The sequence below is a fragment of the Lutra lutra genome, chromosome 16 (assembly GCF_902655055.1).
Source record: "Lutra lutra chromosome 16, mLutLut1.2, whole genome shotgun sequence".
Classification (NCBI taxonomy): Eukaryota; Metazoa; Chordata; class Mammalia; order Carnivora; family Mustelidae; genus Lutra; species Lutra lutra.
This window is the reverse complement of record NC_062293.1, coordinates 13,581,753-13,594,092: the sequence shown is the minus strand read 5'-3', so window position 1 is coordinate 13,594,092 and position 12,340 is coordinate 13,581,753. Positions and strand designations below refer to the sequence as shown.

At 44.3% G+C, this 12,340-nt stretch overlaps 1 protein-coding gene and 1 long non-coding RNA gene across 2 annotated transcripts in view; one reads left to right on the top strand and one right to left on the bottom strand.

The window, feature by feature from the left end:
- Nucleotides 1-3,774: 3,774 nt before the first annotated feature.
- On the bottom strand, nucleotides 3,775-11,471 carry LOC125087624 (uncharacterized). The gene is made up of 3 exons (XR_007123465.1): nucleotides 11,199-11,471; nucleotides 7,171-7,299; nucleotides 3,775-4,286 (listed from the first exon to the last, which is right to left on the bottom strand). It is a non-coding gene; the product is annotated as an uncharacterized LOC125087624 (long non-coding RNA).
- A 148-nt stretch (nucleotides 11,472-11,619) lies between these two features.
- The window catches only part of PSMD12 (proteasome 26S subunit, non-ATPase 12), a 30,079-nt gene continuing 29,358 nt past the window's right edge, over nucleotides 11,620-12,340 (top strand). Inside the window, exon 1 of the mRNA XM_047708108.1 lies at nucleotides 11,620-11,813. Within this exon, the coding sequence (XP_047564064.1) occupies nucleotides 11,706-11,813 (108 nt within the window). The 5' untranslated portion in view covers nucleotides 11,620-11,705. The remainder of the gene's footprint in view (nucleotides 11,814-12,340) is intronic.

The window sequence follows — 12,340 nt, the reverse complement described above, 5'->3', positions numbered from 1 at the left end:
CTTCTGGTTTCCAGGTGCATCCTTGTTTCTTGACCTTTGGAGAAGGTCTTTACAGAGTAGCGTTTTCACTTTGGTCCGGGGAGCACACCCAGCGCTGGAGAGGCGATGGGCTTTGGGCGCCTGAGACCCAACTCTTGCCTGGTTTCCTGACCGGTTTCGGAGAGCGAATCCTGGATAACTGGGAAGTGCCACAGCGTGGAAGGAAAGGAAGCCCCCGAGCAGAGGGAACGTGAGGCGGAGGTCGCCTTTCCAGCTCTCCTGGCCTGCTCTGCTGTCCGACCGCAGGCTTCTCGGGGCAGCAAAAGGACGTTTTCCTGTCAGCACTCCTAAGTTCAAAAAGTCACAGTGAAATGTCAATGAAAATGCCTGGAGTGTTGGTACTTCATCCATATTAAACAGATCCCTCATTTTAACCACAAGAGGCACATTCTTCAGTTACTCAGGAAGCTGCAAGTTAACTGCTGAAGTCTGTTTTTCATTTGTCTGGTATTTTTAAGCTTGTTTTTCTGAAAAGTTGCTGGATGAAAAATGCCTCATTTGCCTCTATGCAGAATAACCTGCAAGCATCATCTTTTCTCAGAAAAATATGTGTGCGGTACAGCCCTGCAGCTACTCATGGAGCTTGGCTGGTGCTCCAGATGGTCTCGACATTATAGTATTTAAAATTGTGATTAATAAAGAAATAACCAGTGGAACGCTGGTGGGCCGTGGCGAAAATCACGCAGATGGCTGGAGAGAATCTATAACTGTGTGAACATGATACAAAGCCTCACAGAAAAACAACTCCCTATATCCAGCTTATATTTTAGGGAAAACTATTCTCTAGATAAATGCTTCCCAGAGTTGGCTCAGAAATATTCACAGCAACTAATTAAAGCTAAACCGAATTCCTCGAGGTGGAAAATCTAAATCTGACACTGTAGTGGTGAATAATAACACATTGAAAGCCTGTGATACAGAAAGAAGCTCAAGCTGTTTTTCCTTTTTTCCCCACTTCTTACTTGAAAACAAGTGTAGTGGTTTCGCTTTCTGGCGCCCGATCCTCTTCGCAAAGGCAGCTAGGCAATGCACTGGCTAAACCACACATACACACGCACAGGACAGCAGAGCCCTGTGGATATATTCCTAGCTTCCTAGATGTTTCCCGACGTTGATTCTGTAACTGTGTTTACTGAAATTCTTATTGTGGTTGAGGAACTACCTCTCCTCCTTTCCCAGGCAGCAAATCAGGCTCTGTGTGCTTCTCTCTTGACTCTGCTAGGCTGCCTAAACTTTCCTTTTCATTCAGCCCATCCGCATGCCTGGTCACATTAATCTTGTTCAAGCACAGCTCTAATCCTGCCACCTTTAGAACCTCTCACTCATTCTCTGTGGCCTACTGAGCCAGTCAAAATTCCTTGGCAGGGAGATCACGACTCTGAATGTACCTTTCCCCTGCTAGTCAGTTACCTTTCCTCCCCCACCCTCACTGCAACCAGGTGAGACAAATCTGTTGGCGGGAGAAGGTTTCCACTTTACCCTTGACCCTTCTCCCGCCATTACCTCCCCCGCTCCATTCCCCCGGACACCATTTTTCAGCAATCTGTTTTTGGAAAAGTGATTTCTGAATGGCAGTGTTGGAGGGGAGAGGACAGAAGGATACCAGAAGCAGGAGTGTTAGAATACTATAGAAGACAGATGGGGAGGGTCTGCATTAAACTGCCCCGAAAGAAAAGACGATGAATTTTTTAAAGATTCGGTGAGGACTTGAGGACAGATTGGTTTTCACTACAACAGCGCTTGGGGGAGGGGAGGGCAAAGGGAGAGCTTATTCATTCATAACTCATTCACACAAAGGGAAGAGAGCGCCATCTACTGGTCCGATGCGTGGCTTAAAGTGTTTGAAGTCCCCCTTCGTCAGCAAGAGTCTGGCAAGAATTCTGTTCTTTTTCAACCAGTGGGATCTCCAATATCTACTTCCAAAGAGCTTTGAAGGTGCTGCTATTCGTCATTAAGAAGAGTAGTAATGATCCATTAACAATGATATAATCCAGCTACTGATCATCACATATTTTAAAAATAGGGGTGGGGCACAAAGGGCAAAAAGTTTGGAAAAAGTTATCAGTGAGGAATGATCTCAGCAGAAGGAAAAGAATATTAGCCTACACACGTCTGTGACAGGCGATACCGCGAGATAAGTGACAATCTGTGAAGGCAAGGATTCTCAGAAGGCGAGATGGGGGAGGTCCCCTTCAAAATCAATCATATAAGGAGCTTTTTCTATCCATTGGCTTCACCTGGATTCTGATGATGCACCCATCCCCCCACACTGAAACCTCTTCTCCGTTTGTGTGAAAAAACTATGACCCACTCTGTGAGTAGCATCTGAAAGAAGCGTGTACCAACAGTCTTTGTGACTATTCAGATCCTGTTTCATTCCTAGAATATCCCTGGTATCTCTAAAATATTATAGTTCTTTCCATCTTCCTCTTAACTGCTCACTGTGTATAAGGTGTGTGGGTTTGTCAAAGGCTACTGAAAGTCCCAACTCTTACACAGAGCTGTTCTAGACAACCCTTTACCTTTCTAGACAACCTGGAACACTTATCTGGACTACTCACTCTGGTTCCTGTTTGCATGCAAGTGTGACCTTTATATAGAAAAGGTGGTATATGGTGCTAAAATAGTCCCCTCATTTTCTGATTATAGACATGATTTTAAGCTTCCAGAGAAGACAGACCGTGTCCTCTCTGTATCATCTGGAAAATGTATCCTGGTATGGGGTAGTGTAGATACCCAATAAACATCTGTTAGGTGTATGTATATAATTAGTTTCAGGTTCTCAGTCTCAGAGCTACTAACACTTGGTGCCAGATAATTCCTTGTTGTGGTGGTCACTGTACCATGTTTAGCAGCATTCCTGGTCTCTACCCACTACATATCAGCACCCCCCCACACAGACACATACACTGCCGAGTCTGGGGGTGCATAGGGAGGAATGAACTCCTACAGTGGAGAACCACTGTATTACTGTAACATTCATTAATCTTATCTAAATGTTTAGTTACTCCAAGAAGAAACTTTTGGAGACACTGACTTCCAACTCGTCAAAATTAGGTCAAAGGAGAGAAGGATAAAACTATTACATCACAGTGATATAAAGATGTGCCTTCTCATTCCCATGATCTGCCTTCCATTACCAAAGTAGCCCTGTTGAAGGCTTGACTTTAACCTTGATCACTTGGTGAAGGTCATGTCTGCCAACTTTTTCACAAAGGAAATTTTTTTTTCCTTTTCCATTCTCTTTTCTTCGGAAGTGGGTCATTAAGCCTGCCTCCTGAGGAGAGAGTATCTACATATGTAATATGGAATTCTGTGAGATTGTCCTCTTCTCCCTCATTTATTTATTCATTCAGTTATTTATTTATATCTGTTGGACTCATGCATATTTATTACACTTTGAATAACAAGTCAATACTATGTTAGTTTTGTTGCTCAAATTGTTCCAGCTTTGGACACTGGAAGCTTTTGCAGGTTTCTTCCGGTGACCACGTCAATGCCCCCTTTTTAAGGGTTATTTTTTGAAAATCAAATGTTATTCTTTGCAATTAGCTTTTATTAAATATTATTTAATTCCAGCAAAGTCTTTATCTGTGTGTGTGTGTGTGTTTAACACCTGTGTGTCTGACCTTTTTAGGTACTAAGCAAATGACATATTCATTCTTAATGCAACAACAAACAGAAAGTCCCAAGGCAATTCTTATGTGTAGACCCATTTATCAGGACTCTATTAAATACAAAGAATGCCTTTGATATATAATTGCTTGGAGCTGTGAGTTCATAAAATAAAAATTAATTGACAATAATGTGGTATAAATTGCTTCACACAGAAAAAAAAACTTGGAAGTTCTATGACCAAAGGTCTAGCTTTGTCTTTTTTTTTAAATAAATAAGCTAGTAATAAATTTATCAAAGTTTTATTGCATTTTCTGTTTGTATAGAAATTGGCAAAACACTAAAATATTTTGAGATAAATTATGAGGCCATATGTAACCTATACTCACCGGAAACAAGTTTTAGTGATGAAAGAAGACACTGTCCTTGATCCTGAGTGTTCTTTAAAAGGAGGCACCTAAAAAAAGGCGGGGGGGAGACACCTGGGTGGCTCAGTTAGTTAATCATCTGCCTTCAGCCAGGGTTATGATCCCAGGGTCCCGGGATGGAGTCCTGCATACGGTTCTCTGCTCAGCAGAGAGTCTGCTGCTCCTTCCACCGGCCGCTGTCCCCTTTGCATGTGCTCTCTCTCTCTGACAAATAAATACACAAATATTTCCAAATAAATAAAAGGAGGCAACTGTGCAATGATAACTGATTATAGCTACTTAATGCCAAAGCATATTTGACCTATTATCAACAAATGATCTCAACACAGATCTGGAAATAGTGTTTCTTTTTTTTTTTTTAATATTTTATTTATTTATTTGACAGAGAGAGATCACAAGTAGGCAGAGAAGCAGGCAGAGAGAGAGGGAAGCAGACTCCCCGCAGAGCAGAGAACCCGATGAGGGGCTTGATCCCAGGACCCTGAGATCATGACCTGAGCCGAAGGCAGAGGCTTTAACCCACTGAGCCACCCAGGCGCCCCTTTTTTTTTTTTTTTTAACATTTTTAAGTTATCTCTACCCCCAATGTAGGACTCAAGCCAACAACCCCAAGATCAAGAGTCTCATACTCTCCTGACGGAACCCACTGGGTTCCCCGGGGAAATAGTATTTCTTAGTTATGCTGTACCGTAGAGATAGCATGATATTTGACTTTTTGTGGACTATTTTAAGTATTACCAGAGAGAAAAAAGGGAGTTATGTTTGCTAGTAAGATTATGTAGTGGGGCGCCTGGGTGGCTTAGTTGATTAAGCGGCTGCCTTCAGCTCAGGATCCGATCTCTGGGTCTTGGGATTGAGTCCCAGGTTGGGCTCCCTGCTCAGCAGGGAATCTGCCTCTCCCTCTTTCCCTCTCCTACTGCTCCTCCCCACTGCTCTTTCTCTCTTTCTCAAATAAATAAATAAAATCTTAAAAAAAAAAAAAAGAGTATGTACTAATAAGGGAAGAACTGATTTGTGTCTTTAATTTTCTATAAAATCATTAAGGTCCACACACACACACAAAAGAGTATGTAGTCATTTATCTCAAAACCCCTGTTTAACAATTGCTTAGGTGATTGTAATTAGGCTAAATAATGGCCCCCCGAGATATCAGGTCCTAAACCCCAGAAACTGAAAATGTTACCTTATTAGAAAATGGATCTTTGAGGGGGTTGCCTAACTGGCTCAGCCAGTAGGGCATGTGACCCTTGATCTTGTTTGGGTTTTGAGTTCGAGCCTCATGTTGACTGTAGAGATTACTTAAGAATAAAAAGAAAGAAAGAAAGAAAAAGAAACAAACAAAGAGGGTGTTTGGAGATGTGATTAAGTTAAAGACTTTGAGGGGCACCTGGGTGGCTCACATGGTTAAGCGTTTGCCTTCAGCTTCGGTCATGGTCTCCAGGTCCTGGGACTGAGGCCCATGTCCGGCTCCCAGCTCAGTGGGGAGTCTGCTTCTCCCTCTGACTCTGCCTCTCCCTCGGCCTCTTCCCCTGCCTGTGCTCTCTCTGCCTCTCTCTCTCTCTCTCTCAAATGAATAAATAAAATCGTTTTTAAAAAATTAAAGACTTTGAGAAGAGAAAATTAATCTGGATTATCTGGATGGGCCTAAAATACAATCATTAGTGTACATAAGAGAAAGGCAAAGGAAGACTGATACACACAGAAGAGGAGAAAGCAATGCGACCGTGAAGGCAGAGATTGGCCTGATGAAGCTATGAGCCAAGGAACACTCACAAGCACTGGAAGCTGGAAGAGACAAGGAAGGGATTGTCCCCTAGAGACTCCCTGCCATACCTTGATTTCTGCCCAGTGATACTGATGTCAGACTTCTGGGCTCCAGATTGGGAGAGAATCAACCTGTGCAGTTTTGAGCCACTAAGTACATGATTTTATTTTTTTTAAGATTTTATTTATTTATTTGACAGACAGAGATCACAAGTAGGCAGAGAGAGAGAGAGAGGGAAGCAGGCTCCCCGCTGAGCAGAGAGCACGATGCGGGGCTCTATCCCAAGACTCTGGGATCATGACCTGAGCCGAAGGCAGAGGCTTTAACCCATTGAGCCACCCAGGCGCCCAGTACATGATTATTTTTGACAGCAGCAAGAGAAGATGAACGCCATGATTCTTTTTATTCACTTGATATAATGGTACCTGATCTGAAATAATTCTAACACAAGTCCATGATTTACTCAAAAGATAAAATACAGTATAATTTTCTTTGAAAATGATTTACAACAGACTTGAAAATACCAAGTTCTCCCACTGCCTTTATTTTTTTAAGTTTTTATTTATTTAAGTAATCTGCACACTGAACGTGGGGCTCAAACTCATGACTCTGAGATCAAGTGGAATGCTCCTCCCACTGAGCCCACCAGGTGCCCCTCTCACTGCCTTTAAAAGAAGCTATTTATAAAAACAAGTGTTTCACACACATTTCAGAAACATTTCTGTAATGTAAGCCTCTTGTCTTTAGATGCAATCAATATGTTAAGGACTCCTAAATTCAAACATCTAGCCCAAAGGACTCCTCTTAATCTGACGCTTGTATATGCATTTGCCTTTTCAGCTTTGTCACTGGATACCCAGTAGGGCCCTCAAACTTAACATAGCCAAAACTGGGCTTCTGTTCTGTTCTGTCTGACTTGCTTGTCCCTAAACTGCTCCTTCTTGGTAAATGGCAACCCCATCTTTCCAGACACTCGGCCAAAAATCTTGTGGACATATTTGACCTCTCTACCCCATGGTTATATCCAGGATCTAGCCCTTTCTCGTACCTTCGTCCAAGCCCCCATCGTTTTCCTCCTAAATTATTGCAATAACTTCCCAGCTAGTCTCCCAGCTTCTGTTCAACCTAGTCACCACACAGCAGCCAGAATGATTCACTGTGTAAGTCAGCTCATGCCCTCCTTTGCCTAAAACCCCTGCTGGCTTCCTATTTTATTCAAATTAAAAACCAAGCCTTTTTAACGGTCAAAACTTCATCTCCTGCAAATCTTGCCCTCACTCATTCTGGTCTTCAGACAAGCTGGGGTGATCTGATTGCTCTCACCTTAGGGTTCGTGCTCTCGTCTCCGCCGGCAATCTTCTTCCCCTATCTGCAAGACTCCGTTCCTGGAGTCTTGCTCAGACTGTGAAGCATGTCATGCTTGGTCTCAGGGTTGGGAGTTCGAGCCCCAGGCTGGGGGTAGAGATTACATAGGAAAAAAAAGTCCTCTTATTTACTGCAGGTCTTGGCTCACTAGTCGGCCTTCCCTGATCACCTCCCACTCACCATCACCCCTGCTCCCTATTTACAAGTTTATTTTCTGCCGCCTCCCGAACCCCCATTCGAATATTCACAAAGGTGGGAACTCTGGGTCCGATGTGTGCATGGTCGTGCTGAACGTGCCGGACATGCCAAATATGAAAACAAACATAGTCGTTACTATAGAGACCCACGAGTTCAAATAATTAGCATCATGATATACATTACCATGTTTTTTCAATCAGTATTTCTCTCTGTTGTGGAGAACAGACCTCTGTGCTCTGGAGCAGTAACTCGAAGACGGAGTTTGGGTTTACAGAAGGAAGATAGTTTATTACTTTGCCTGGCAATGGAGGCTGCAGCCGGCTAATGGCTCCAAAGACTGCAAGCCTGCCTGGGGTATAAAGGCTGAGGGGTTTTATAGGAAAATACAGGATCGGGGCGGTTTTGATAGGAATCCGGTCCATGCTGCCAGCTGGATAGGTCACGTCTTCAAGGTGGTCTCATGACCAGCGCTGGCACTGGCCATGAGTCTGTTACTAAGTATACATTGAGGTCAGCGGGATGTCAATACTGGTAAGGAATTCCTGGAACAAAGGATTCTACAGAAAGACAAATAAAGGGGAAGGAGAGGAGGAGGCTTCAAGAATGAGGAAGAAAAAAATTTCGTTCATTTTAAAAAACGTGTCCATCTTTTCTTTTTTTATTTCATTGTTATTTATTTTTAAGTCATCTCTACTGTCCAAGTGAGGCTTGAACTCGTGACCCCAAACTTTTTTATTTTTTAAATCTCTCAGCCCAACATGGGGCTTGAACTCAGGACCTCGACTGAGGACTGCGGACTGAAGACTGAGTCAGCCAGATGCCCCAACTAGCGTGTCCCTCTTAACTTCCATCTATCTTTACGTTTCTTTTCTTTTTTTTTTTTTTTAAAGATTTTATTTATTTATTTGACAGAGAGAGATCACAAGTAGATGGAGAGGTAGGCAGAGAGAGAGAGAGAGAGAGAGAGAGAGAGGGAAGCAGGCTCCCTGCTGAGCAGAGAGCTTGATGCCGGGCTCTATTCCAGGACTCTGGGATCATGACCTGAGCTGAAGGCAAAACCTTAATCCACCGAGCCACCCAGGCGCCCCCAGATTCCTTATCCTTTGCTAATTTTCTCTTCTGAAACTAAATTCTTACTTACAATGTCAGAATCCCCTAAATAAAGGATTTTATAAAGAATCTATCTACATAACAGCACCTTACCTATTTTCTCTAACCGTTGCCCAGACTTTTACTGAGTTTCTTCTTTACTTCACTTTTTTTGTTTGTTTCTTTCCTTTGCAAGCTTTTCCTTAGATTTCAATGTGCTTTCATTTTGTTACCTCTAAGCCCAGTGAGGAAGGGCTTCAGTTTGGTGTTGACAGCCAACCAGAGTTTTCTTCTACCTATTAGCCTCTTTCTTAGACCCTCTCTTATTTTTTGAGTCCTGAAAACCACTAATCCATTTACTCCATTACACCTTTGTTCCTTTTTGACTTTTCACACTCTTCATACAAAATGTAGACCTCCAAAAACCTGGTCTCTATCAAAGCAAGTGCACACTGAATATAGAGCCCAGAAACATCTTAGCCTAGTGTGTGTCTCAGCAATTCTGGCTCCTAGCGTGTGTTCTAGAACTTTCTGTGGGCATTTCAGATTGTCACAATCATTGGGGGGGAAAGGGAGTTATCAGTCTGTAATTGGGATGCCGGACAACTATAATGCAACAAACCTGCACAGTAAAATATTGTCCCACATTCCACCTGACTTTTCACATCCTGCCAGACACTTATTTATGTATCTGAGGCCTAGACTCTAACTCCATTTCACATATGTTAAGCTATTTTCTGATGTTTTAATATACACTAAAATTTTTTAAAAGATTCATTTATCTGAGAGAGAGAGGACATGTGTGTGAGAGGCGGGTAGGAGGGGCAGAGGGAGAGAATCTCAAGTAGACTTCCCACTTAGCATGGAGCCCAACCTGGGGCTGGATCTCACGACCCCAAGATCATGACCGGAACAGAAATCAAAAGTGGGACGCTCAAACAACTGCGCCCCCAAGGCACCCTGGCACAAAAAATTTCTAAGAATTCTCCTATGTGAGAAACAATGGAAGATTGTACTTTCATACAGACAGAACTTTACTAAGAAGTTGTACACCATTTTGGAAAAATCATGCCACCCACAGTAAGCCCTTATGATGCACAGAGAACCAACGAAAACATATCTATTGCAGATTTTGCTTTGTTGTTATATACGTGTATAAGCAAATAACTACTTTTTGTTATTTCCTACGGTAGACAAATGTAGCCTTTATATTTTGAAGTTTTATTTATTTATTTACTTAAGTAATCTCTACACTCAAGGTGGGGCTGGAACTCACTACCCAGAGATCAAGAGTTGCATGCTCCTTGGACTGCACCAGCCAGGCACTCCTTACCTTTGCATTTTCACATGCATACTCTTCTGCTATTTTGCAGTGCTTCTCCTTCACATCACAGCTAGGATGTTTTGTTCTTGTTTTTAATTATGTGTGCAGATGGGTTATAGCATCCATGACTTTGATTACAGGACAGTAAAAACAAACAACCACCACCACCACCACAAAACAAGGTCTATTCAGCATTTGGACAGGGATGCTGGTGCTGATTAAATTCACTAACAGGTAGACTGTTCAAGATTTCCCATTTGCTTGGGAGGCTACTGCTGACAGTTTGACCTCACTTTCAAACATCCTCAACTTTTTTTTTTTTTTAAAGATTTTATCTATTTATTTGACAGAGATCACAAGTAGGCAGAGAGGCAGGCAGAGAGAGAGGAGGAAGCAGGTCCCTGCTGAGCAGAGAGCCCGATGTGGGGCTCGCTCCCAGGACCCTGGGATCATGACCTGAGCCGAAGGCAGAGGCTTAACCCACTGAGCCACCCAGGCACCACTTCATCCTAACTTTTTTTTTTTTAAGATTTTATTTATTTATTTGACAGAGATCACAAGTAGGCAGAGAGGCAGGCAGAGAGAGAGAGGAGGAAGCAGGCTCCCTGCGGAGCAGAGAGCCGGATGTGGGACTCCATCCCAGAACCCTGAGATCATGACCTGAGAGGAAGGCAGAGGCTTAACCCACTGAGCCACCCAGGCGCCCCATCCTAACTTTTTTTTTTTTTCTTTAAAGATTTTATTTATTTGACAGAGAGAAATCACAAGTAAGCAGAGAGGCAAGCAGAGAGAGAGAGGAGGAAGCAGGCTCCCTGCGGAGCAGAGAGCCGGATGTGGGACTCCATCCCAGAACCCTGAGATCATGACCTGAGCGGAAGGCAGAGGCTTAACCCACTGAGCCACCCAGGTGCCCCATCCTAACTTTTTAATAGGGACCCAGATGGTGCTAACGACAATGAAAACTTGTACGGTCCTTAAAAATTGAAATAACCTCGCATATACATGATCTCACTTGATGCTCACCAGAGTCCTACAGAGAAAGCCAATAAAATGTCTTTCTTTTTTTTTTTTTTAAGATTTTATTTATTTATTTGTCAGAGAGAGAGAGAGAGCGAGCGAGCACAGGCAGACAGAGTGGCAGGCAGAGGCAGAGGGAGAAGCAGGCTCCCTACAGAACAAGGAGGCCGATGTGGGACTCGATCCCAGGACGCTGGGATCATGACCTGAGCCGAAGGCAGCGGCTTAACCCACTGAGCCACCCAGGCGTCCCTAAAATGTCTTTCTAAAGATTCTTCTTATCCACATAGCGGATTATAGTAAAAATGAAAATAAACAAACAAAAAAAACTTGTTTTATCACCGAACCGCTGTCATACCTTCTCTGTGAGGTCTGAGAGGTGCCACAGATTAAACCACCAAGACTTTCAACCAGATGAAACTTTAGAACTTCTCTCCCTTTTCTTCCCTAAGGTTTATTTCAGCCGCTCATGCAGAGATGAGAACAGTGAGATCCAACAAAAGTTAAGCATCTTGACTACAGTTCTGAGAAATAATATTTCAAAGTAGGAATGTAAGACTATATGGGGCGGTCTATTCTGTGACACTAGTTTTCCTCACCGCAAATCTGGGACAAAAAGTCACCGCGACATCACCGGACGTGAGCTGCAGGGGCGATGGTGAGCCCCGCCCCAACCCCGCCCCTAACCCCGCCCCCCAGGGCTGTCCGCGGCAGTGCCCGACTGGCGGCCAGCGCAGGGGACCTCGTGGGGTCCTTCGCGCGGGCTCCCGACGCGCTGCCTGAGCGGGTGCGCAGGCGGCTTCCGGTGTGGGTGACGAGTAGTGGCCGAAGCAGGGGGACATCTAGGGACGTTCAAGCAGGGACCATGGCGGACGGCGGCTCGGAGCGGGCTGATGGGCGCATCGTCAAGATGGAGGTGGACTACAGCGCCACGGTGGATCAGCGACTGCCGGAGTGCGAGAAGCTGGCCAAGGTGAGGGGAGGCCGGCTGGCTGTTGGCGGGCGCCAAGGGCTGAGTCACGGCGCGGAGCTTGCTTAGGCCTCAGGGGGCCTGCTGGCTGGAGGGCGCGTCCCCCACTGCCTGCCGAGCCCGAGTTGGGCCTGCTTGAGTAGCAGATCCCAGGTCCGCTCCGCAGCGGGAGTATGCTAGTGCATACAGCTTCCCAAACCCTCCCCAGGAGAGATAGCCACTTCCCGGAGGAGTTGGGGCCCCATAGTACTTTTCGCTTTTTCTTGGTACTGTGTAACGTTTATTTTAGTAGTTTCCCAGGCTTTAAGGCCGCTTTAGCGTTCAGGCTAGATCAGAGAGTTGAGTTCTAATGCTCTTGCTGAATCAAATTTGTGTTAAGTTGCTTATGGATCATGGGATGTTCCTGGCTTTTGGCCAGGAGAAGGGGTAGTAAAATGATGGGACGATGGTGATTAGCTCAGGAGTCCTGCCATTAAGAAGTTCGTATACATCACGAATTAGACGAGTCAGGCAGGGTGATGAGTGTCACA